We start from the raw sequence: 25,007 nt of genomic DNA on the forward strand, positions 1-25,007 counted from the left end.
ACTTTGCTGTGTAGTGATTGGCCAAAAATACACGCAGGAAACAGATTTTCAGTGAAGATTCTCAGAGGAGGAAACTGCACTCTCAAAGAGCCTTATGTGGAAAATTGATGCAAAAATCTGCAGCTTTATTCAAGATAACAATGATAAGTTTGTGTTTTTACCATGCCAAATCACAGAAATACCAGTTTGCTCCAGGGGCTGTATCACTGGACTAGACTAAGATTCACCAAAAATAGATATTTGATGATTAGAACTGACAAAAAGGCAGTTAAGTTTTCATCAAGATGACTAAAACTAGGCTAAAATGCAGTTTTAGAAAAATAATGAAACTGGCTTGGACAAAACTGATGGTATCCCAAGAAAAGATGTAAAATAATGTGACCATAGGGGCGTTAAACTAAGGTGTGTCCTGTAATTAGCATCACAGGTGTTTTCAAACTTGTAATCAGTCAGTCTGCCTATTTAAAAGGGGAACAGTAGACACTGTGCTGTTTGGTATCATGGTGTGTCCCACACTGAACATGGAGCACAGAAAGCTAAGGAGACAGTTGTCCCAGAAAGAAAATGATGGACAAGTATGTTAAAGGTAACGGCTGTAACAGTGGCTCCAAACCTTTTTTCCTCAGAGCCCCAGACTCGTATCTAAGAAAAGCTTCGCCCTCCTAAGGACTCACCTGGAAAAGCACACGTCAATATTAATTGTTGTCATTGACAAAATCCCAACACAATATCCTGAGAGCTACACTATATTGCCAAAAGTATTCACTCACCCATCCAAATAATTGAAATCAGGTGTTCCAATCACTTCCATGGCCACAGGTGTATAAAATCAAGCACCTTGGCATGCAGACTGTTTCTACAAACATTTGTGAAAGAATGGCTCGCTCTCAGGAGCTCAGTGAATTCCAGTGTGGTACTGTGATAGGATGCCACCTGTGCAACAAGTCCAGTCGTGAAATTTCCTGGCTCCTAAATATTCCACAGTCAACTGTCAGTGGTATTATAACAAAGTGGAAGCGATTGGGAATGACAACAACTCAGCCACCAAGTGGTAGGCCACGTAAAATGACGGAGCAGTGTCAGCGGATTCAGAGGTGCATAGTACGTAGAGGCGGCCAACTTTCTGCAGAGTCACTCGCTACAGACCTCCAAACTTCATGTGGCCTTCAGATTAGCTCAAGAACAGTGGTAGAGAGCTTCATGGAATGGGTTTCCATGGCTGAGCAGCTGCATCCAAGCCATACATCATCAAGTGCAATGCAAGGCGTCGGATGCAGTGGTGTAAAGCACGCCGCCACTGGGCTATAGAGCAGTGGAGACGCATTCTCTGGAGTGACGAATCATGCTTCTCCATCTGGCAATCTGATGGACGAGTCTGGGTTTGGCGGTTGCCAGGAGAATGCTACTTGTCTGACTGCATTGTGCCAAGTGTAAAGTTTGGTGGAGGGGGGATTATGGTGTGGGCTTGTTTCTCAGGAGCTGGGCTTGGCCCCTTAGTTCCAGTGAAAGGAACTCTGAATGCTCCAGCATATCAAGAAATTTTGGACAATTCCACGCTCCCAACTTTGTGGGAACAGTTTGGGGATGGCCCCTTCCTGTTCCAACATGACTGTGCACCAGTGAACAAAGCAAGGTCCATAAAGACATGGATGAGAGAGTTTGATGTGGATGAACTTGACTGACCTGCACAGAGTCCTGACCTCAACCCAACAGAACACCTCTGGGATGAATTAGAGCGGAGACTGAGAGCCAGGCCTTCTCGTCCAACATCAGTGTGTGACCTCACAAATGTGCTTCTGGAAGAATGGACAAAAATTCCCATAAACACACTCCTAAAACTTGTGGAAAGCCTTCCCAGAAGAGTTGAAGCTGTTATAGCTTCAAAGAGTGGACCGATGTCATAGTAAACCCTATGGATTAAGAATGGGATGTCACTTAAGTTCATATGCAAATCAAGGCAGGTGAGTGAACACTTTTGGCAATATAGTGTATGTTAAATCTGTTTATCATTATGGTTACTATGACACCATAGTAGGACCACTCTAAACAGAATTCTAAATGATACAGAGGGTCTGCTAATTTTCAAGAAAAAAATCAAAATTCTCAGGTTTAAAAAAAATGTTAATTTATGAGAATAAAACTAGAATTTTTTTACTTTAACAATTGTAAATGTGCATGACCCAATGATTTGATTTTTTTGCCTCAATGTTGTAAATGTATAACTTTAAAAACTTTTAATATTTCAGTTTCTACTTTCAAAATTTAAGACTTTATAAACTTGTCTTATTTTACGACTTTTTAAACTCAGAAATTCTGAGTGTTTTCTTGTAAATATACAACTTTATAGTCTCAACACCCCCCCCCCCCCAAAGGTGTGCTCACACTCCACATTGGGAACTACAGGGCCCTCTCCAAGCACCCAGACCAACTTCCAAAGAGTGTAGAGGTGAAGTCCCAAGATACATCAGTGTCAGAAAGCACCATCCATCGCTGTTTCAGCCAAAGTAGACTTAGAGGAAGACGACTGAGGAAGACTCCACTATTGAAAGCAAATCATAAAAAATAACTACAGTCCTACAATCTGGGTCAAACGCTGAGTCTCAAATGCAACTGCCACTAGAAACCAATGAACCTGTTCTTAATGACTAATTCTCTTTAATCTGATGTTTACAATGTTGAACTGTTTTCCACTATAGCATGGCAGGAACAGTACTGTTCAGCACTATTTTGTAGGGTTGGGTATAGTTTAGGTTTTTTCTGATACCGGTGCTATTATATGATATTCTATTTTATTTTACCTGCAAAACACCCTCTTTTACTAAGCAAAAAAACTATTTTACTATTTATGCCATAGAGCATAGCCTTCAAAATTTCAACCCCTTTTCTTAAAGAAAAAAAAAAAACAGATAAGAAAAATGGGTAAATAGGGGTAAAAATGTGTTCAAAGTGGCACAAATGGGTTGATAGAAGCAAAAAAATAGGCATAAATTTGCATAAAATGTTGTAAAAATCGTAAAAACAGGCAGAAAACGTGGTTCCAAAGAGTTTGGAGTGGCAAAAAAGAGCCTAACAAGAGTGAAATGCCATTAAAATCTACAAAAATTGGCATAAAAAATGTTGAAAAGGAGTTAATAGTGGTAAAAATGGGTTAATAGAGGTAACACAAGGAAAAAAGAGACGTAAAATAGATTGACAGAGGCAAAATGGGTAAAAAACGTGGTGAAAAGTGGTTAAAAAGTAGCAAAAACTGATGAAAAGAGGCAAATTGTGCAAAAAGTGCACAGAATTGATGAAAGTGGCAAATAAAGAAACACAAGTTATACTCTGCTCAGGTTAACGCGATATTTGATGCTGCTGTACTGGTCGGTAAAGGAGCGTTTAACGTCTGAAAGAGTTAATCTGTTGTTTCTCGGACAGGGTTCTGAAGTATAGCGCAGGCTTTTCTCACCAGTCAGCACGTTTAGATGAATAATAACTCTAATTTAATTTAAATAAAGAAGAAAGCTGGCGAAAAAAACATAGGTGACAACAAAGACTGTTAACTTCTCTTTCTTGTCCAACAGGAGGAAGTCTTTTTCACCTGCCAGGGGCCGGTTCAATGGGTGTGTGACATCAAGTGAAAGTTGGATGAATCATGACATGTCTGCTTAGATCCTCTAAGAAAAGGAAGTCTGTCATGAGTTCAGCTCTGATGCACCACGCTGGCAAAGCTTAACCTCCTCCACCCCAGCCTTCTCCTTTATAGCATAGAGCTTGTAGCACCCTCATATTCAGATTCATGCTACTATAGGTGAAAGGCTTTTGAACTAATCTTGTTGTACTTTTTACACATTGTCATAAATGTCTCTGGGGGTTTCTAGCCATGCTCTCCCTGTATAGCATGTTGCTTGACTTACCCAGGGAGCATCTTTAGAGCAGAGCCGTCTCTTCCAAGTAAAACTAAAGATCTATTTAGTAATAAAATGGTGACTGAACTGCAAACCAATCACAGGGTCATTTCAACATGTAGTTAAATTTCTGAGGAGGTGTAGTTGAGTTGTGTGCATAGAGCTACATGGATCTACAGGATATTTTATGACGTAGCTTCAGAACAGAAGCCCAGGACTGCTTCTAAGATGTTTTTTTAGCCTCTAACGTGGTTCATGGGTTGACTCTGCCTCACTAAAGTGCTCACACTCCAGCCAGAGCACTAAGGTCTACAACCAGCTGCTCCTGGATGGGCCCAAAACGAGGTTCAAAGAAGGAGATCTTTTCTTTCAAGTCAGTCCTGAATGTTTGAAATCTTTTCTTTTTGGCCTTCATTTCACAATAAAAATGTTTTATTCTAACAGATTTTACTTTTACTTTCATTTCACTCATTTAGCTACCTGTCTGGTTGAGGGGGAATGACATATTTAATAAAGCTAAGAAGCAGAGCTCGTCAGTAGTTCATGCAAAAAAACTTTATTATTCATTTTAATTTTACACCTTTTTCCCTGAATATTAAAACTAAAATAGCAAGATTTTTACAGGATATAAGAGTCTGGAAGTAAACCTCATTTACTGACAATGCTACTGCCGGAGGAAAGAGATGGATAGTGTAACCAGGCAGCTCTAACACACTGCAGCAGCTACAGATAACACTTAGAACAGCTTTAACAGAGCTATCCCTGCTTACTGATCCATTTCGCACTGTACATAAGAAACCGTATCACTGTGGTCCTGTTTCTTATTAAAAACTGCCTAAGTCCTAAAGAAAGAACCCGTGGACTTTGTCATGTTGAGCTTTCTTTGTCAGACGTGGTTTTTAATTTGAAAAGACGCTATAACCTGATTCCAGCGTTTCATTCAGGTCCTTTCTCCTTATTTTTTAACTTTTACTGATTATAAATGATTAATTTATCACATTGTATAGCTGCGAATAAATGTTACTTGCAAAACTGCATCCACTGTTTTTCTTTCACTAAAGAGAGGCCCAATTTTGACTTGATTTTTTTCACATTTAAATAGTGAACATCCTTTTCAGACGGAGCTTTTTCTAGTGATCTTACGTGTCGTGGTGCTCTCAGACTACCTGTCACATTCACCCTTTCAGACACACACTAATGGAAGAGTGCGATATAAGTCTCCCAACGGGATCTCTTAATCCTATTTACAAGTATTTTTTCTATCAAGGTCAATAAAGTCAGACAATCAAATGGGTCAAAAGTCCAAAAACAGCTCTGGAGATTTGGCTTTTAGCTTTTGGTTTTTCTTTTCTAATGGCTTCACTCTCATCAAGAGAAAACCGGCTTATTTGTGCCATAATACTGATTTTAAATCATTTCCATCCTGATGTTTTGGCATGCTTTCTGCATTTGTTATATCAGTGTGAGTGGAGAATGCACGCTTAGAAAAGAGGGGTAAAACATGCAATACTACATTAAATAAACTTTTCCTAGTTGCTGGTTTAACCAAATGCAACAGAAACCTTAGAGTGATTTTTTTTTTTACTAGTTGTTGCTCTGTTAAACCCAGCCTTAGTGTGTGATCCTTTATGAATACCAGCTATAAGTGAGTCAATTTGCCTACCTATAATGCATCATTAATGTTAATTTGCCCCGTCATCTAAGGTACATTGATTTGAGATTATACTCATTAGTGAAGCGCATCATTGAAGCGCAGCAGCTTTGTATTTGCTGCCATCTAGTGGTCTAATGGTGGAAAGTCAGTGGACATGAAACAGATGTCTATCACAATTTCAATAAGTCAAACTTCAGCAGGACTAATTTAAAATAATAAGTAAGTGTGCACCAAAAACAACACTTATAAAAGTATTCAACCCCCTTTGATGTTTTCCCCTTTTATTGATTTTATAAATCAATCATGGTCAATATAATTTGGCTTCTTCGACAGGAAAAAACCCACTGTAATGTCAAAGAGAAAACACATTTCTTCAATGTTTTGTCAATTAAATAAAAAAAGTAATTTAAAAAAAATGATTCATAAATATTCACCCCCTTTAAAGTGCTGACTTGATTCAACAGATGTCCAGCCAGTTGGGGCTAGCAGTCTCACAGTTAGTGAAATAGGGATCACCTGAGTGCAGTGAATGTGTCTGGAAGGTCCAGTCACTGATCAATCAGTATTCATTGCTACCATTACACGATGAAGACAAAAGAACACTCCAAGCAATTCAGAGAAAAGGTTATTGAAAAGTACAAGTCAGTAAAAAAAAATCCAAGGCACTGAACATCCCCAGAGTTCAGTTAAATCCATCATCAATAAATGAATATGTCAGGTGTGTAAATCTGCCTAGATCAGACCTTACAAACTGAGTGAGCGTGCAAGAAGACGACTTGTGAGAGAGGCCACCAAGACACCAATGACTACTCTGAAGGAGTTCCAAGCTTCAGCAGCTGAGATGGAAGAGACTTTGCAGACAACAACTGTTGCCTGGGTTCTTCACCAGTCAAATCTTTATGTTTAAGTAAACTCAGATTAAATCACACGTGGGAGACTCCATGGTCAAGTGGAAAAAAGTTCTTTAGTCTAATGAGACCAAAATGGAGCTTTCTGGCCTTCAGACAAGAAACCAAACACTCCATCACCACTGTGAAGCACAGTGGTGGCAGCATCATGCTGTGGAGATGTACTATGCAATATACAGTAGGGGTGAACAATTTGCAAAAATGATCAAATTGCAATTTTTTCCCCAATTTTGCAACTTAATATGCAGTTATTTTTAGGTTCCTCATCTTATATGTTGTCTAATGAACACAAGCAATAATTCATTTTATATTATAACCTGCACTGTATTAGATTAAAAAATGGGGATAAACATTAAAAAAAATCACTGCAATTTTTTTGCTCTAATTGCAAATTTGATATCAATTGCCATACTGAAGGGGATTTTTACATTATTTTCATTTTGATTAAAAAAGAAATATACTTAAATAAGAAAAGGACTTTTTAAAAAAATCCCTAAAGACTCTTGAATGCTTGCATAATGTGTAGAACATAAAATCTCTGCTGCTGCAAAACAAAATTGCATTATACTGGTATTTTTACAGTTTCTGATTTGAAAATTGCAGCAGGCCATATTGCAATTCAATCTAATTTGCAATTAATTGCCCAGCCCTAATATACAGTATCTTATTTATGTTTTTTCATCTGTTGTTTACAAGTGGAATTTCCTATTTCATCATTGTAGAGCTGTTAATCAATGAAGAAAATCAATTAAATACAGGTTTTGTAGTTAATAAATTGCAAATAAACACATTTATCAAAAACATGACAAGGGTTAATTCGAGGCAAATTCCCAGCATAATTCTGATTTTAATTGGTTGGTTAATTGGAAACAGAAACATAGATTTTTTAACTCATGGAAAATATTTAAAATCAGCTGATGTAGATGTAGTCTTGATGTCTAGTTTTGTAGGGTGTCCAATCTTGTCATATTATATCGTACTGCAGTGGTTCTCAACCTTGGGGTCGAGACCCCCTTTGGGGTCGCAAGACACTGAAAGGGGGTCTCCAGATGCCCTATAAAACTAAGAATATTTTTAAAATTACACTGTTGCTACTTTACACCAATTTTGTCCAATTTTAACCCTTTTCATCATTTTTTCCCACCAATTTTAAAACATTTTTGCCATCTAACAACTATTTTTGTCAGTTTTAAACTCTTTCCATCACTGTTTTTCTGCCTGTTTTTGCCACTTCTAAACCAATTCTTGCTACTTAACTTTATTGATGCTTCTGTTGACACATGATTGCCTCTAGTAACAACCTTTTTACCAAGTTTTACGCCCATTTCTTCCCATTTTTAACCCCATTTCACCATTTTATTTGCCCATTTTTGCTAGTTTAACCAATTTCTGCCTATCTGCCTATCTTTTCTGTCTCAGTTAACCTTTTTTGCCAGATTTTTAATTATTTTTCATCCCATTTCGGCAAATTTCCACATATTTTTGCCAATTTAAAGCCATTTCAGCCACTTTTTTACTCCCTTTTGCCACTTTTACCAATTTCTGCCTTTTTTTTTTTGCCATTTTTGTCTAATTTTTGCCACTTCTAACCCATTTCAGCTACTTTTAAAATCCAATTTCACCACCGTTTCCACCCTTTTTGGCCATTATTAACCCATTGCAGCAATTTTGAACCCAATTTGAACCCTTTTATAACAAAAGGGGATTTACATACTTACATACTATTTACTACACAAATGATTATAAGAGGATATTTTTCTTCAATAAGGTTATTTTCTCAGGTTGAATATGGATATCACAGCTTAACTGTGAGAACCCCTGGTGTACTGTATCATACCATATTGTGTTATTTTGTATAGTATCATCAAGTTTGTCATTATATAAATAATTTCACTTTTTCCATACTTGAACAGAGATGAGTATTAAAACTGAGTTGGACTAAACCACGTCAGCAGACCTCAGGATCCTAAATCCATATCAGCGATAACACCAGACTCTATATTCCACTAAAATCTCAGTACCATTTCACATTTCATATCAAACTCTTCAACTTCTATAGAATTTCACACTATATACATTTTTTTCTTATTTTGCAGAAATAAAGAAACCACTGTGTGCAGACGAATACGACAAACACCTATATTCAGAGCGCGTTAAAAAAGAGAGAGAGGAGGGATGGAGGAGGGGGGAGGGACAGAGAGGCGGAGGAGGACAAACTCAGAGGTGCAGGACAGAGAGGACAGAGCTGCAGAAGAAGAAGCACACACCTGGAATCCAGGTAGGGCATCTTTTACATTATTTCCTGCTCTTTTGTCACATTTTTCTTTTATTGTGCATCCTAAATAAAAAACCCTCTTGAGTATGCATTATGAATGTAAATGTAACTGTCTTTGGGGTATTTTGCTGCCAACAGATTTCTTTCAGTAACTACCAGAAGAACGTTTCATTTGACATTTCAAAGAGTCCTTTACCTGTGAGCTTTCTGCTCCGTTAACTTGCACTGAATGGCTCCTTTGTTTGGTTTCGATTCGCTGGAATGCTCCTGAACATCCTGCATAATCTTCTCAATTATGAATGGTATCATTTCTTCTATAGTCTCAGCACCTCTGCGAAGGCCGTCCGGTAACTTAGCAACTAGTTCCTCTCATTCAACATTAAAGTGGGGGAACATGAGACGAGTCAGTGGCCTGAGTCCTGGAGAGTGACAGGGATTTGTTTCTGACACGTTGTGCACATTTCAGCTCTTTCAGACAGATTCATCAATTCTTACCTTTCTTTCTAATCAAGTTTGACATCAGGATGATGTTTTTCATGCCTTTCTAAGAGTAATTCGCCCTTTACATTCACTTTAAAGCTGAATTCCAACCATGCTGCAGATCCAGAACAAATGTCGCCCCCAGATTACATCTTTGACATCTTTTTAAAACATGGGAAACAGATTTTATCCACCGATGCTCTCAGGTCGCATGTTTCCAGAGGGACCTTATTGTAATCATGCAGAGGTAAACTGACACCTCTGCCTTTCATCTTCACCTTGTTGTTTGGCTCCAGGGAGGTCAAAGCCTCTCTAACTAGGTCTATACCGCTAAAATACACACGCTGCTTCACACAGTTGTCAGAATATGATCTATTCTGCACGGTCATGAAGACAGAGCTGACCCCTCTCCTGGCAGACTCTGGCATACCTCGTGTTGTTGGTGAAAGACGAGGTTCGGTTTCAATGCCCCGGGCAGATAAGAGCTGCTGTTTCCACCAGAAGTGACAATGAGGGTCTGTGCTGCTTTCGGAAGCGACTATCTGAGACTGCTGAGGCTTCTCAGTGAGTGACAGTGGAGCCCATTAGGCTCAACTTGGCATAACATGCCCTCTTAGTGATGTTAAAAGGCCTAATAAAACTTTAAATGCTGATTAAACTGTTCAGTTGCATGAAGAAATGCACCACTATTACTAGCAAGCCAATGATTTTTAATGAGCATGCATAATAAAGGTCCTTTTGCAAACTCTAATAATCACTCAGGTCTAGGTGTGCTTAAAAAGAACTTAATAGTGCAATCTGTTTACTGTTTATACCACATGAAATTAAGTTTCATTTAATAGAAACCTTAATTCATAACAAAAGGTATGCAACGGAGAAGCAGAGGAGTGCATCTTTAATAGATTAGGAAATGTCTAGTGGGGCCACAATAGGGTGGTGGGGGTGAGAGAAAAGTTCCAGGTAATGTAGAATGTGCAGCTGAGAGGAGAAAATAATCCTGGTTACTTTTAAGTAAGCAGGACTGAGGTACAGCAACAGAAGAGCAGTTTCCCAGGGTGATCCATCAGTAACACCGGCAATGGCATTCCCCTCTGCCCCTTTTAATCCTATTTCACCCATTTTGCTGCATTTAAGCCATTTTACAACTTTGTGAGTCCTTTGGTAACCCATTTTGCCACTTTGAATCTATTTTTTTTTGCCACTTTTTAACCCCCTTTCACCACTAGTTCTGCCATTTCTGCCACTTTTGACCAATTTTTGCCTCTGTTTACCCATTTTTCCCATTTTTAAATGTTCTTTCACCACTTTTTCTGCCATTTCTGCTGCAACAGACCCATTTTTGGACTTTTGTTTACCTGTTTTTGCCATTTTTAAACATCCTTTCACCACTTTTTCTGTCACATCTGCCACATTTGACCCATTTTTGCGTGTTAAGCCATACTTTTGTGACTTTAAACCTATTTTTGCCACTTTTTGACCCTTTTTCACCAATTTTTCTGCCCTTTTTGCCTGTGGTAATACTATTTTTGCCACTTTTTCAATTATTTCCACCACTTCCTCTGCCAATTTTACCAGTTAACCCATTTTTCCACTTGTAACTCCCTATTCACTTTTTTTTCCTGCTTGTTTTTGTAATTTTTAACCCATTTTTGCCACTTTTAACCATTTTTTTCTCCTTTTAGAATTGAGGTTTATATTCTGAGGAAGGCTATATACATACCTATAATTGTTTGTGTTTTAAATGAGCGGTTGTTGTTCAGCTTTAAAAAAAAAAAAATCAAATGTGGTTATCACTGCTTAATCTTACAATATATCATGATTTTGCTGACCTCTACCCCCCCCCTCCTTTAGCTAGGCCTGGAAAGCTCTCCCCTTTATCCCCCATTGTGGGTGGCCTTGCCTCCAGGTCAGTTATACAACTTCAAACAAGTCATTTTGCTTCCTTTGAATCAAGCCTTGGATCTTTGAGGGTCTGAATTTACCTTAATTAAAGTGTAAAAACCTTTAAACTACACCTCTTCTATTACCCCCTACAATAAAGCTACAAACTGCTGTAATAAATTTAGTGTAAGACATGTTTATTACATCTTGTTTAAGAATCCAAATCAACATGTATCATGATACGTATCATATCGTGAGGCTTGGGGAATACTTACTCCTAGTGGGTTTTCATGCGTTTTACAATGATGATTTAGCCACTCTGCCATTTTGGCAGGACAGCAAACTCTTAGAAGAGTTTTGGTTATGCCAAACTTTTTCCATTTGAGAATTATGGAGGCCTCTGTGCTCTTATGAACCTTCAATTGCTGTAGATGAGCAATAATGACTTCAATGTGTGTCGCTTGAAAAATATGGTTGTTCAAAACTGACAAAAAAAAAAAAAACTTTCCTTGTTTTTGTACAGTCAAACATAATCCACCTTGAAGAGGTGTTTGTTACAAATGCTTGAAAGAAAAGCATGGACAAGCGTCCAGTGCAGGACAGTTATTGTTGTTGTGATCAGCTGCTGCCAAAATCGCTGAAATCTGACTACAACCCTGACCTCAAGGAAAACAGGACAGTGGATACCTGAGAGCACTTTGGAGTCTCGTGAGAAACTGAATATTGTGTTGGACAGATAAAGTTGCAATGAAAGGGAACCTGTGTCCCAGTTCTAAAACAGGGGCAGGAATGTAAACAGAACCTCAGAGAGTTTCTTTGAAACACCCGAGTCAACAGGTAGGTCAAATAGATCTCCCAGAGGGCTGAAGAGTGAGTCTGCAAAACATTTCAGGACTTCTGTTTTGGAGGGAAAATACCTGACCTCTTTGGAAGGTGTCTTGAGATCACTGGTTATGAACCAGCACTATACCAACAAAGGTTGATTGTTTTCCTTTTTTGTGTTCTTTGTCTTTACAGATTAGTGCTACACAAGAAATAAAGAAAGAATCCTTCAAACATGTTGGTGCGATCTCATTCAGAAAGAAGAGCCCTTCTTGGGTTCACAGCTCTTCTGACACACAGCACACCAAAACAAAGAGATGTGACCTCCCTGCCTCCCCTGTCCTTCTCACGGGAGTCACTCTTTGCTCCTGTATCCCTTACTTCGCCACCTCCCTGGGTGGCTCAGGCTCTCACCAACCTGGAGCAAGGAGAACGAGAGCTGCAGAGCCTCAGGGAGCGACAGCAAGCCGAAGTGGAGGAAGTGAACCGGGAGTTGGACAACGCCGTGATCGAAGCTCAGAGAGAGGAGCGTCGCCTCCTTGAGAAGGTTGAGCAGGACCACAGAGAAGCCCAACGGCACCTCAGTCAGGTGAAGAGGGAGAATAATGCAGCGGCACGAGTGGTCCAGTCACTTGTTGATCAGCAGCTTAGAAAAATGGGGCAACTGAAGGAGCAGATACAAAGATGGGGTAGCACTGCTGGTGGGTCCAACAAAAATCAGCTTCAAAGAGGAGTGGCGGAGCTCACTCAACCTTGGGAGATCTCTCTAACTCTGAAAAGGGTCAGCTTTACACCAAACTCTGGTTCCAAGAACTTCAGCTTGGGGGAAGTGGATGTTCAGGAGCAAGGTATGACCTACCCTATTGGTGTCTGTGGTGTCCAAGGACAGAAATGTGCCTTGCACTCAGGGGATACAACATTTTCAAACATAACCCCTCTTGAAATCCGAAAGGAGCCCCAACCAAACAGATCTGGGCTGAGGTACAGTCCAGATGAAAACAACAAGGGAAATAGCGGGAACATGCGAGTCATCCGTAAACTACGACTGTCGAGCTCCACTGAGAATGAGGATGAGCCCAAGTCACCCACCCACAAGTCCCAAGTTCAAAGACATCGTGGCGTATCTGAGTCTTCCCAAGATGAGGAAGTTGAGTCTCTCTGTTCAGATACACAGGGGCAAGACCTTTTCCTTGCAATCCCACAAGTCTCCAGTCAAGGAGAATCTGAAGGTGATGAATGTGATGGGAGACAAAATGGAACAAAGAGGCGCTCCACACTGAAGGGTAAGAGGAGGCAAAAGGCCCTTGTCTTGGTCTCAAGTGACGAACCATCCTGTCCTCCAGAAGAAACTGATCAAAAGAGCTGTAAAGTGGCGATGTCTCCAAAAACAAGGCGTAAAGGCTCGCTTACCAAACCTGGCCTATCCAAGAAAAAGACCTCAAATGAATCCTCTGTGGACAGTGGAAGTCCTCCATCCCCGGTGGACAGTGAGGATTCCTGTTACACCTATACTGTGAATACTCCAAGTAATGGATCCCTCAAGCAAGAGCACAGCCGCTCCATGTCCACAGCTGACCTCTCAGGTAAACTTCGCCCTTTGATTAATGGGGAGGAGGGGGATGGTAAAGGAATTAGGAAGGTTAACCGAATGCGCCTTGTCACTGAACCTTCAACTCTTGAACAAGGCCAAGGTAATGGCACAGATTCTGACCTTAATCCCATGAGTCCTGATGAGCAACAAGCAAGGTCCACGACATGTTCTGAGAACCGAGTAAGCCGGTCTTTGTCTATGTCAGCAATCGAAGGAGACAAGTTCCACCAAGTCAAGGACACCCAGCAATATATCAAAGACATGAAAGAGAGAGATGGCCTCATGTTGAGGGAGCAGGAAGAGGAGGGTGGTTCAACCGCTCTAGACTCGGCTTATCTGGTCAAACAGTTCGGAAAACAAGGATCAGGCCGCACTGACTTCAACTTACCAAGCGGTGTCCATGCAACCCTCAAAGGTCAGCTATTTGTAGTGGACTGTGGGAATGCTCGCATCCAGGTGACTGATCTCCAGAAGAATGTTGTGCAACAAGTTTCTCCATCAGGAACAGAAAGGTCCTCCCGCATCTGCAACTACTTTGATGTGGCTGTAAACTCAAAGGGTCTCATTGCGCTGACCTGTGCTGCTGAGCGAGCTGTGCTGGTGTTCAGCCGCCACGGTCGCCTCCTGCAAACCTTTGGAGGCACAATGATTGGTTCCACCAATGAAGAGCTCGATGCTCCCAGAGGGGTGACCGTTACTCGTCAAGATGAGTTTTTGGTTGCAGATATCAAGCGTGGCACCTTGACTTCCCTGAAGCTAGACCCTAAAACCGGCGCCAGATTGGAACGCACAGTTGTCACGGGGTATCACAGACCCTATCTGGTGGCAGCCTGCCTCACCACTGGGCTCATGGCAGTATCCGAACGAGGAAATGAGACTGGGCGCGTGCCGTGCATCCGAGTCCTGGAGCCTGGATGGAATACGATCCGAATCCTGGGGGTGTGCTCTGGCCTGGGGCCTGTCTTGACATGCCCTTGGGGTCTCTGTATCGACAGTGATGGGGATGTCTTGGTGGCCGACTGGGGGAAGCAGCACCATCGTGTTCTTCTCTACCCATCCAAAGGAGTTGGCTGGCCTCTGGTGACGGATAACCTGAGTAGCCCTAGAGGTCTGGCACTTGTCCCTGATGGTCACATGGTCGTGTCCGACAGCATGAATCACTGCGTCAAGATCTACCGCTACAAGTGACCCACTGAGGCAAGCTAATAGCAGTGAGAACTGGGAGGGTTGACTCTTATGGGAGACGACAGACACTACTGGAAATCTAGGATGTGACTTACTTTCAGTTAAATATACATACTCTACCTCCAATCTGCTTTAACTGATAAGACCATGTTTGATTAAATAGTGATAGTATTTTTTTCTCTTTTCATTGTGTAGTTGGTAGAGGCAAACATATGTAGAGGGTTCGGACATGTTTTCCACCATCAAATGTATTCAACATATTAGAATAGAGGTTAAAAATAAAAATGCATGTTTATTTTCCTTGAATGTATTGGACAACCATGATTGCAGGCTCATAATTCTGTTTACCTAATGGATGCCAGTGTTGATAATGATGGATATTGATACTCACTATTATTCAAAGTAATTTAATTGACAATCAAAACAGATTTGAGACCTAAATTTGTGAAATTTAATGATTAGCTTGATTTTAGCTTGAGATGGGCATAATGGTCTTTCTGTGGGGGATTTCTTTGAAAATAAACATTAAACCCCAACTTAAATCTGACATTGTATTGTTTGGTTCTTATTATGGATTTATTTGGGTTGTATTATAAATACCAAGCATTACAAGTGAGATTGGCAGGTACAAATAATATGTTTTGTTATGGTAGCTGGTTTAGAGGTTGGTCAGTGTAGTACAGGGGTGTCAAACTCAAGGCCCTGGAGCAAAATCCGACCCGTGGTACAGTTACATCTGGCCCACCAGATCATATCATATTTTTATTTCAACTGGCCCTCTGGTTTGAGGTCTGCAGATTTCCTCCAGTTTAAAAATGTAAACTTAACCAGGAAAATTTAAAATATCCTTGTTAGATCATAAAATCAGAAAAAAGTTAAAAGTTAAAGTAGTCAGATAAAAAAGTCAGGACTGTGGTAAAATACATTTATGTTTTCATTTCATATTCTTTATTTTGTATCTCACAGTTACGATTCAAAGTTTTGGTTTTGATGTTTCATTTCACATGTTGACATTTTCAATTCACAATTTCAACTTTTTATCAATTTTTTTTGACCTTTTAGATTCTCAATTTCAATTCTTTAAGTAATATTTGACCTTTAAAACTCATGATTTTGATTTTTTTTCTCACATTTTGAACTTTTTAGCTCCTTACTTTGATTTTTTATCTCATAATTTGAGCTTTGAGAGCCTCAATTTTAATTTTTAGGTCATATTTTGACCTTTAAATCTCAAAGTTTAAATGTTTTTCTCTTGTTTGAAATTTTAAACAGAGTATTTTGAATTTATCTCATATTATGACTGTTAAGAATCATGAATTCAGGGGAGCGCAGATGGTTGGGTGGTTTGCGGCGCTGCCTGTGTACGCGGGCAGCCCGGGTCCTGGCCTGTGGCCCTTTACCACGTCTCTCCCCACTCTCTTCCCTGTTTCCGAGTCTATCCACTGTCCTTCCTCTATCACATAAAGGCATGAAAAAAAAGAATAAATAAATCTTAAAAAAAAAAAAAAAGAATCATGACTTCAACTTTCTGCCTCATATATGTGCCTTTTAAAAACATTATTTTGACTTTAAATGCCATGTTTTGAACCTTTTGAGTTAATAAGTTTGAATTTTTATTTCAGATTTTGAGCCTTTAAACTGATCTTTTTGACCTTTTCGATCTCAAAACCCTTTATCATCAGTGCTAAGGTTTTTCCCCCATAATTCATTGCTGGTGAAAATGAGGTTGACAGTTTATGGTTAATGTGGACCTTGCTCAGCCCTCAAGTTGAAACCAATTTCAGATTTCAGCCCCTGCTATGATTAAGTTTGACATCCTTGGTCCAGTAGCTCTGTAGTGTGCTGGGACCTCCAACAGGTGGCGGTATAAACTCCCAAAAGGACCACAAGAGTCATCCTTATTCAACAACATGCTTTTACCTACTTTGTTCAACAGAGTAGCACAAAAACCTCCCAAGAATCAATGCAACAAGTATCACTGATCCATTAATTACATTGTCTTCAGCCCAGAGCTGCAGCGACTCGTATTACAACTGTTTAAAGGTGTGTTTAAATTGAGGATTTGCTCGTTCTAAGTCCATGATGAGTCAAAGACACAAGCTGTGGCGATAAATGAGGTTGGAGGCGCTGCTAAAGTAGCGTACACTCACCGGTACTGCTACAACTAAGTCAAATCAATTATAACTCTTATTGGGAAAGCCCTTATCAGAAAATATGGCAGATCATAGACACATCAGCAAAAGATGACTGAAACGTAAACTACAGATTCACTTAACACAGATTTACCAAAATCTTCTTCTTATGCTCGGACATGACTTTAGCATCATTAAAGGTTTGTTTTAGTGGGAGAAGGGAAGGAGGTTGTAAGCCCTAAATATGCTTTCAAATGTGTTCACTTTTATTTTGTGATACTGTGATAAAATACCGTGACATAATATTTAGGCCATATCACACAGGCCTTTTTGATCTGATCCACACGTGTTCTCAAAATAATTGGTATTTCCAGAAAAGCCTTTCACAACTTAGTATAAAAGAACAAGTTGCACTTATTGGCTTGAATTTGAGGAACATGTCCTCATTAGAAATTGGTAAAATATTAACCAAAGCAGTGACTCAGTGTACTTGAAAAACACATCAAAGAGGGAATAAATGTTTTCTTTCATATTCTTTCCAAGTAGATTTTTCCAAATATTGACACAACTTTATTGGAATTGTGTGCAAAATACAAATAAAACCAAAGAAAGCTTTACTGCACATAATATTGACTGATAGAAAACAAAGACATCACATTTTATATTTCTGATCATGACAGATTCAATTTAGCAAGAGCAGAAATTCCAACACTTTGCAAATGCAAACAAGCATGTGCATAAGGAGTGTGTCCTAGAGTGGCTGCCCACGCACACATTTCAGTTTAAAAGCACAGGGTCAGCTCCTGCACCGCCACAGCCGGACCCCACTTTGAAGGACTTCATCAGAAGCATGGAGCTGCTCACCAGAACCCTGTTCCTGTGCTTTGCACTCAGCCTAACCCATGGAGCACCTGCGTGAGTATTAAGTTTTCTTCATAAGGTCACTCCAGGTAAAACTGACACATTCGTTGGCTGATGTTTTTAACAGTTTTGTGCAATATTTAAACATAAATGACCTCTGCAAGAAACAGGAAAACTGAAGGGAAGAAGTTTTCAGTTCTTTTTTCCTTACGTAGCATTTATTCAGAAATCCAGAGCTTATTGACAATGCCTGATACGACAGAGCCCAACACTAAAACCCTGCTCAGACTTCCTTTAAAGATCTGGGTCTTTCTAAGGCTGCATTTTCTTGCATTTTTTCCTTTTAACACTCAAACCAGTGCAACGACAATGTGCACGTCACATAGATGTTTCAAAACTTTATTTGCTCGCTAGCAAAGTTCACCATGTGGATCAATTGAATAAACACAAGAGTGCAGTCAGCCTCTAACCTCAGCGGTGTGTCACTGACTGACCCCTGATCATAATGACTCAAGGATTTTTGGAAATGAAGTATAAAGTAGAGCCTAATCTTGTTTTTATTTTACAGACATCCTCATGAGGCAGTCGTAGAAGGTGAGTTTTTAATACATACTGCCTTTCACTGCTCATGTATTGTTTTATTTCTTATTTCAGTCAATCATGACCAAATTGTTATGTTCATGTTTCTAAAGATGCTGGTGCTGCTCTCCCTGATCGCTGTGAAGGTCTGGAGTTTGACGCCATCACTCCTGATGAGAAGGGAACCACTTTCTTCTTTAAAGGTGTGGATTTTTATGACTGAATTGTTCACATCTGTGTTCATAACTTGATGAATGTCCTGCTAAGCTGTAAGCTCATGCATGCTCTTCCTAACTAGTAAAGAAAAAACACGCCTACTATGCCCGTATAAGGGCATGAGGCCACACGGCTGTGTGCAGTTGCTTTGAAACATTTGGACTGGACAGCTCTAAAGAAGGTGTAGTGCTGCTCTGTATGAATCCTAAAAAAGCCATTTTAGCTGGATATTCCACATCAGTGGTGGATTTTAATTATATGCAACAAACATGCTTATATTATTTGTTCCAGCAGGACACCACTAAAAATTAGATTACATCACAATATAGCCTGGTGCAATATTTCTTTTACCTGAAATGTGTGTCAAAATACCAGTTTAAAACTTTTTTTCAGCAGAGATGTTATGCCTTTCATATCATGCAATCATCCACAGGCTTTTTGTTTTAGAATAGCCTACAAAAATTTTACTTTTCTGTATGTTTTCTTATTAAATATGAGAATGACAAAAATTATAACTCCCTTCAATACAACAACTCCTATCCAGTTCGCAATACGAGTCAAAATCATTACAAGTGGATATTTTTCAATTCTTCAGCCCTAGTTTCATCTAATGTGTGTTGGTTTTAATACAGAATGATTTATTGCTCGCATTTGTTGGAAAAAGCATGGGTGTTTTACATTTTCTCAGGAATGTCTCAGGAAACCACCCTGTAAACCTGGCCTTTAGTATAAGCTCCAGAAACAGGGCACATTGTTATTAAGTGCAACCAAAGAAATCAGTTTTTGATTGCTGAGTAACTTTATTTGGAAAAAAAAGTATGTTATCTATTTATTAATTTAAAGTAATCTATTTTTGATAAAGTATTCTTACTAAAGTGCTAATTCTATAACCATAAGTTCACATTTAGAAGTTAAAATCAAACATTTAGTGACTAAAATAAAAGCTAGCCATACTTAAAACATCTAAAACAAAATATATATGAAAATATAAAAAATTTAAAATATCTAATAATATAGAATATATTTAAAATATAATAATATAAAATATAATAATGTTAAAAAATATAAAATATATAATAATATAATTATGTAATATGCATATAAGATGAAATGAAATTCTAGGGGCACGCCGGTAGTCGAGTGGTTAAGGCGCGCACCATGTACGTGGGCGGTTCAAGTCCGGCCTGTGGCACCATTTCCACCATGTCTCTCCCCATTCTCTTCCCTGTTTCTGAGTCTATCCGCTGTCCTCCTCTGTCTAATAAAGGCATGAAAAGGCCTAAAAAAAATAAAAATAAAAATAATAATTTAAAAAAGATAAAATAAAATTAAAAAATAGTAAAATAATATAATTTTGATTAATAGATCAAATAAGTTATAAATGAATAAATGCACAGACAAATATGGAAAGTGTCTTTCACAGTCCAGCACTGTTGAGTGCTGATAAGTGTAAAATTATTTTTTTAAATGTGTTTAAGTAAAAACCGTGCACCTCTTTAGATTTTTGTCTTATTAAAAACAAACCCACATAGGAAACTGATGAATTCAGAATGATCTTAAAAACTGCACAAAAAATATATTGCTATACTCTCTTTAACCAGCAGAGGGTGCTGTCTGATTAGGCCTTTCTTGTTCATTATCAATAGCTGAAGAAGAGGATCCTGCTTGTTTTAGCAGTTGTGCAGACTGAAGAAGAATCTCAGTTTTTAAATCAGAAACTGTGCATCTGTCATGAAAGCGTATCGTTAGTTGTGATCAAATCTCTACTTTGAAGCCTCGAAATAGGAGGAGATGTTTACTATGTCCTCTTGTGAGATTCTTCAAAGTTCATTTCATGAATTCCCGAGGAGAGAAAGTTCTGTTCCAGTGTGTTAAACGTCTCTGGTGCTTGTCCTCCAGGCAGCCACTTGTGGAATGGTTTCCACGGCCCGGCTCAGCTCTCCAACGAGCTCTTCAAGGAGCTGGACGACGACCACAACATCGGCCATGTCGACGCCGCTTTCCGCATGCACAACCCCGACAACACGGACAACCACGACCACATCTATTTCTTCCTGGTATGAGCCACAAATCCTTTCATGTGAATCCTCTGAGAACTTCACATGCAGAGCGCCAACCTTTTAACTGGTGTCATCCCCAGGATGATAAGGTGTTCAGCTATTACAACCACACTCTGGAGGACGGGTACCCAAAACAGATCCAGGAGGATTTCCCAGGCATCCCCTCTCACCTGGATGCTGCAGTGGAGTGTCCTAGAGGAGAGTGTATGACTGATTCAGTCCTCTTCTTTCAAGGTGTGTTGGCATTTGAATCAAAAATGTGGCTTTCACTAAATCAGGACTGAAATAAAATTGTCTAATCGTATTAATGAAGAAAGCAGAATGAGTAAAAGAGGTAAATCCTCCTTTTTAGAAATTATATAAACAGAACAGAGCTCTGTCATTATTGTTAGGCAATGCTGACCCCTAGTGGAGAAAATCAGCAGCAAGTTTAACAAACAAATGCCTTTCAGTTCAATTTAACACATCTAAATTATAAAGGCAGACTTTTCTAGGCTGAGAATAAGTGGAACTATTTTTGCCCACAGGAAATGAAGTGCATGTTTACGATATAGCCACAAAGTCAATGAAGACAAAGTCATGGCCCCACCTTCCTGTCTGCACCTCTGCTTTCCGCTGGCTGGAGCACTACTACTGCTTCCATGGACACAACTTCACCAGATTTCACCCGGTATCAGGAGAGGTGAGCAGCGGCTACCCCAAAGACGCCCGCAACTACTTCATGAGGTGCCCCAACTTTGGTGAGTTACAGATAAAAACAGAAAGTTTGGCTGAGATCTCAGGATATCTTCCTTTAGCTCTGAGAGAAATAAATAAAACAAACCTGCTGTGAGAGTTAACTTGTTCATAAACGTGTTTCTGTCTGTCTTTATCTGCAGGTCATGGAAGTGGTTCTGGAATTAAATGCAGTGACATTAAACTAGATGCCATCACTTCTGATGATACAGGCAAAACCTACGCCTTTTCAGGTAAAGTGTAGCAAAATCAAACCTGTCAAAGAAGCAATATTTCTGTTAACACGTGCAGCACTTCATTCACTTTAAGACCACATCCTGTCAGTTTTACTCAGACTACAAATTTTAGTTTCTCCAGTATTTAAGCCAAAAATCAAACATCTGCGTGTGTGATGACCCATCTGACCTTTCTGAATATCCTCCTGAGACTTGGGCTTTTTCGTGGAATGTGTTATTAGTTTCTCACACATATTTGGGCCCAGGAGGACCTGATAACTTTAAAGCTCAGCCTTGTCTTTGGACAGGAGCGAGTTTTGATCAAAAATGATGTCCACAAATCTCCTAACTCCCTGTTAGGGCCAAGCATCTGCAAAATTTCACTAAAAGTCAAGAACTTCTTGGACATTTCCCTTTCCAAATTCAATAACAAATCCCTAAAATGTCAAAGAAATTACTTAAAATTTCTGTAAACATTCCTAAATATAAATTTTGTAATAATACAATAAAAAGTACCCAAAATTTCTTTAGATATCCCCCAAATGTGTCAAGGAAATTTTATCATAAAGCCAAAACAATTTCATATATTCAAACATGAATATAGTAAACAGGGACGCACGATAATTGCCTTTTCTTTAATCAAATGTACTGATATTTACAGATTCCTTTCACCTGATACCGATATTGATACCAATATGTAAATATATTTCTCAGACATAAAACTTCAGTCCTTTGGACTGTTCAACAAAGAACCATACTTAAAGCCTTAAAATACACCCCAAAGTTTAAAGAATTCGGAAAAATAAAGAGAAAAAGACCTCAAATGACATAGGTCTGCTGGTTGTGCCTGAAACACCACTAATTTGTTAGATATGGCAAAAATTAACAGTCCAAATATATTGATATTTACAGCCAAAACATGACATAGCACATGTTAATATCATCAGAAATATACATATCTGGCTATCTATAGCCAGAGCACTGCTCAAACTGACTATTAGGATAACTAAGCGCCCTCTAGTGATTTTGGTATCCTAGCAATACAGTACTGCTGTTTTCGAATTGGCCTACTGCATACTCCTGCCCAACGCAGTATGCAGTATGTATTGCTCACTGCGTACTGTGTTTGACAGTAGTATGCAGTATGAATGCCAGTCAGACGTTATTGTGTAGTATGCTTGGCCTGGTTTAGCTGGTTACTGGTATACAGAAGTACGTCAAACCCTGGTCAACTGCAAAAAATGCTACAGTGCTTTCCACCCATTTACGTACAGAAAAAGTCTGGGAAGTGTTTTTATTTGATTTTTTGGGATTTTTATAGCCGTTGTTTTTAGCTTAGCATGTATAGTGCAGTGAAAGGACACACTTGACAGCACCTTTCCGGATGTTACGAGCCGTAGCGACAAAACAAAAACAACAGTGACCTTATTACAACTTATTTTGCTATAGTACATGTTAAAAAGGTAAAGATAAAAGGCAATTGGCACGTTTTGTAACCGTCAGCCGCTCCAGTGAAAGTTCCGCTGCTCTCTGCTATTACGAACTCTGACCCGGCGCTTTGCATTGTGCAAAGCAGACTAGTCCAATGCATACTGTGAAATTTTCCCAAATCAGTAAGTCATCCGAGTATTTTTGGCATACTGCATACTACATTTTGGGAAAATCAGTACGCACTGCTAGTATAGTAGGCAAATTTGAAAACGTCCTATGTCTTAAAGCTACATTACACAATTTCCACCGTCACAGATTGTTAGCAACTTGACATCTCGATGCTGATCTGTTTTTTAAATGTGAAAGGAGCTTAAGACTGTCTGATTTTATTAGGTCCTATCTTCATGCGTCTGGACTCCAGGCGCGATGGCTTCCACGCCTTCCCGATCACCAGGAACTGGCCAGAGATGACCAATGGGGTGGATGCTGTGTTTTCCTACACTGACAAAATGTACATGATAAAGGTAAACCTTAAAGTAACCAATCAGAATCAGCCATGCTTTAACCCTTAGGGACTGTTTTAATATTAGTCACAATCAAGCTGCTAAGACCCAAAAATGCACTTTTCATACAGTAGCTACAAAAATTTTATACATTAATATTTTATTCCACTTTCACTGAGCTAATCTTTTTCATCAATAACTGACCTAACTATTAATATCAAATATTCATTCATTTTGAAATATTTTAACCCTTTGAATGCCATTTTTTGGTCGTTTTGCCACCACAAAAAAAAAGAAAAATTAATTATTTTCAATATACTACATGCAAAGTAAGTTTTTACTGTGGAATTATGACAGCCTGGGATATTTCAGTGATTAGCAGCAACAATTACTTTTATGCATTATTATTTTTTGCATGATCATCATGCTTTTTCTCCATATGCCAAATATGGTCAAAATGACGCCATCTGGTGGAGAGAAGTAAAAATGATCAATTCCAAGGCAAAAGCCCAGATTGACACCCATATAGAATAAAATGCATGCATGATGCTTTCATGGAAGTGAGATCAAACATTTCAGTTTGAATGGGTTTCAATGGTACATTTTTTGGGCTTAACAGCTTGAATGTAACTTTTCCTTGTAAACAGTGTATTTTAGACTTACTGTAGGAGCTGGATTCATGCCAAAATTCATGCCACGTACATGAACACAGCCAAAATTATCATCACAATATGAAAACTGAAAAGCATGTAAAAACACTTTTGACTGTAAAAAGTTATCTCCTGTGCTCCCAAACACCTACAGGATGAGCAGGTCTACATCTATAAAGGCAGTGCTCACTACACCCTGATTGATGGCTATCCTAAAAGTCTGAAAGAAGAGCTCAACATCGAAGGACATGTGGACGCTGCCTTCATCTGTCCCAATGGGCACACTGTCCACATCATTCAAGGTCAGTTCACTGTCTGCTCATGTTTATTTCTGTTGAAATATAAACACTCTTGAGTTTGGCGGGAAGTCAAAATAATCTCAACAGACAACAATCTTTACACACCTCTTCCAACAGGTGACAGGATGCTTTATGTCGACCCAACCTCCACACCCAGGACTGTGACCTCCACCAATATTAAAGCGTCCAACATCGATGCTGCTTACTGTGGTTCAGATGGAGTTGTGACGTTCACAGACTCCAATTTTTTCAAATATCCTGATGTTTTGATGCTGAATGTGGGTCATCCCTTTACCCCTAATTCTATGGCTATAACCCCAGAAATGTGTGGATGTCAGAATTAGGCAAACAAGACATGAAAATCACTGCAAAACTGGTGAAAATAAACCACTCAAGAAACAAATCACTGGTTTTATTTCTTTCGATGCATATGATTCAGATGGTTTGAATGAAAGTGCAACCCTTTGATGCTGTATTTGGTTAAAAGTAAAACTTTACATCTAGAGTTATGAGTATTTGGTATAAGTATAAACACTTTAACTTTGTTTCAAAGCCATTTTCATGGTTACATGTTTGCAGAAATTTAACTGGTTAAAACTAGTATATGATAATTAAAATGAATGAAGTCATGTCACAGTGTGGC

The 25,007-nt window shown here is 39.1% G+C and overlaps 2 protein-coding genes across 2 annotated transcripts in view; one reads left to right on the forward strand and one right to left on the reverse strand.

Annotated features, from left to right (window-relative positions):
- Window positions 1-25,007, reverse strand: part of nhlh2 (nescient helix loop helix 2) — a 93,825-nt gene that overhangs the window by 58,778 nt on the left and 10,040 nt on the right. The window lies entirely within an intron of this gene.
- Window positions 17,596-24,767, forward strand: hpxb (hemopexin b). Its single transcript, XM_041781924.1, has 10 exons — window positions 17,596-17,730; window positions 18,245-18,270; window positions 18,369-18,458; window positions 20,371-20,528; window positions 20,612-20,765; window positions 21,059-21,271; window positions 21,410-21,499; window positions 23,306-23,436; window positions 24,220-24,367; window positions 24,482-24,767. The coding sequence occupies exons 1-10, from the start codon at window positions 17,666-17,668 to the stop codon at window positions 24,706-24,708; spliced, it is 1,302 nt and encodes a 433-aa protein (XP_041637858.1). The 5' UTR covers window positions 17,596-17,665; the 3' UTR covers window positions 24,709-24,767.

This window comes from Cheilinus undulatus, linkage group 24 (genome assembly GCF_018320785.1).
Source record: "Cheilinus undulatus linkage group 24, ASM1832078v1, whole genome shotgun sequence".
Classification (NCBI taxonomy): domain Eukaryota; kingdom Metazoa; phylum Chordata; class Actinopteri; order Labriformes; family Labridae; genus Cheilinus; species Cheilinus undulatus.

Coding starts and splice junctions, on each gene's coding strand:
- hpxb (XM_041781924.1), top strand. CDS start 17,666: ATGGAGCTGCTCACCAGAACCCTGTTCCTGTGCTTTGCACTCAGCCTA. Junction 21,272..21,409: donor CATGAGGTGCCCCAACTTTG/GTGAGTTACAGA, acceptor CTTTATCTGCAG/GTCATGGAAGTGGTTCTGGA. Junction 24,368..24,481: donor CACTGTCCACATCATTCAAG/GTCAGTTCACTG, acceptor CTCTTCCAACAG/GTGACAGGATGCTTTATGTC.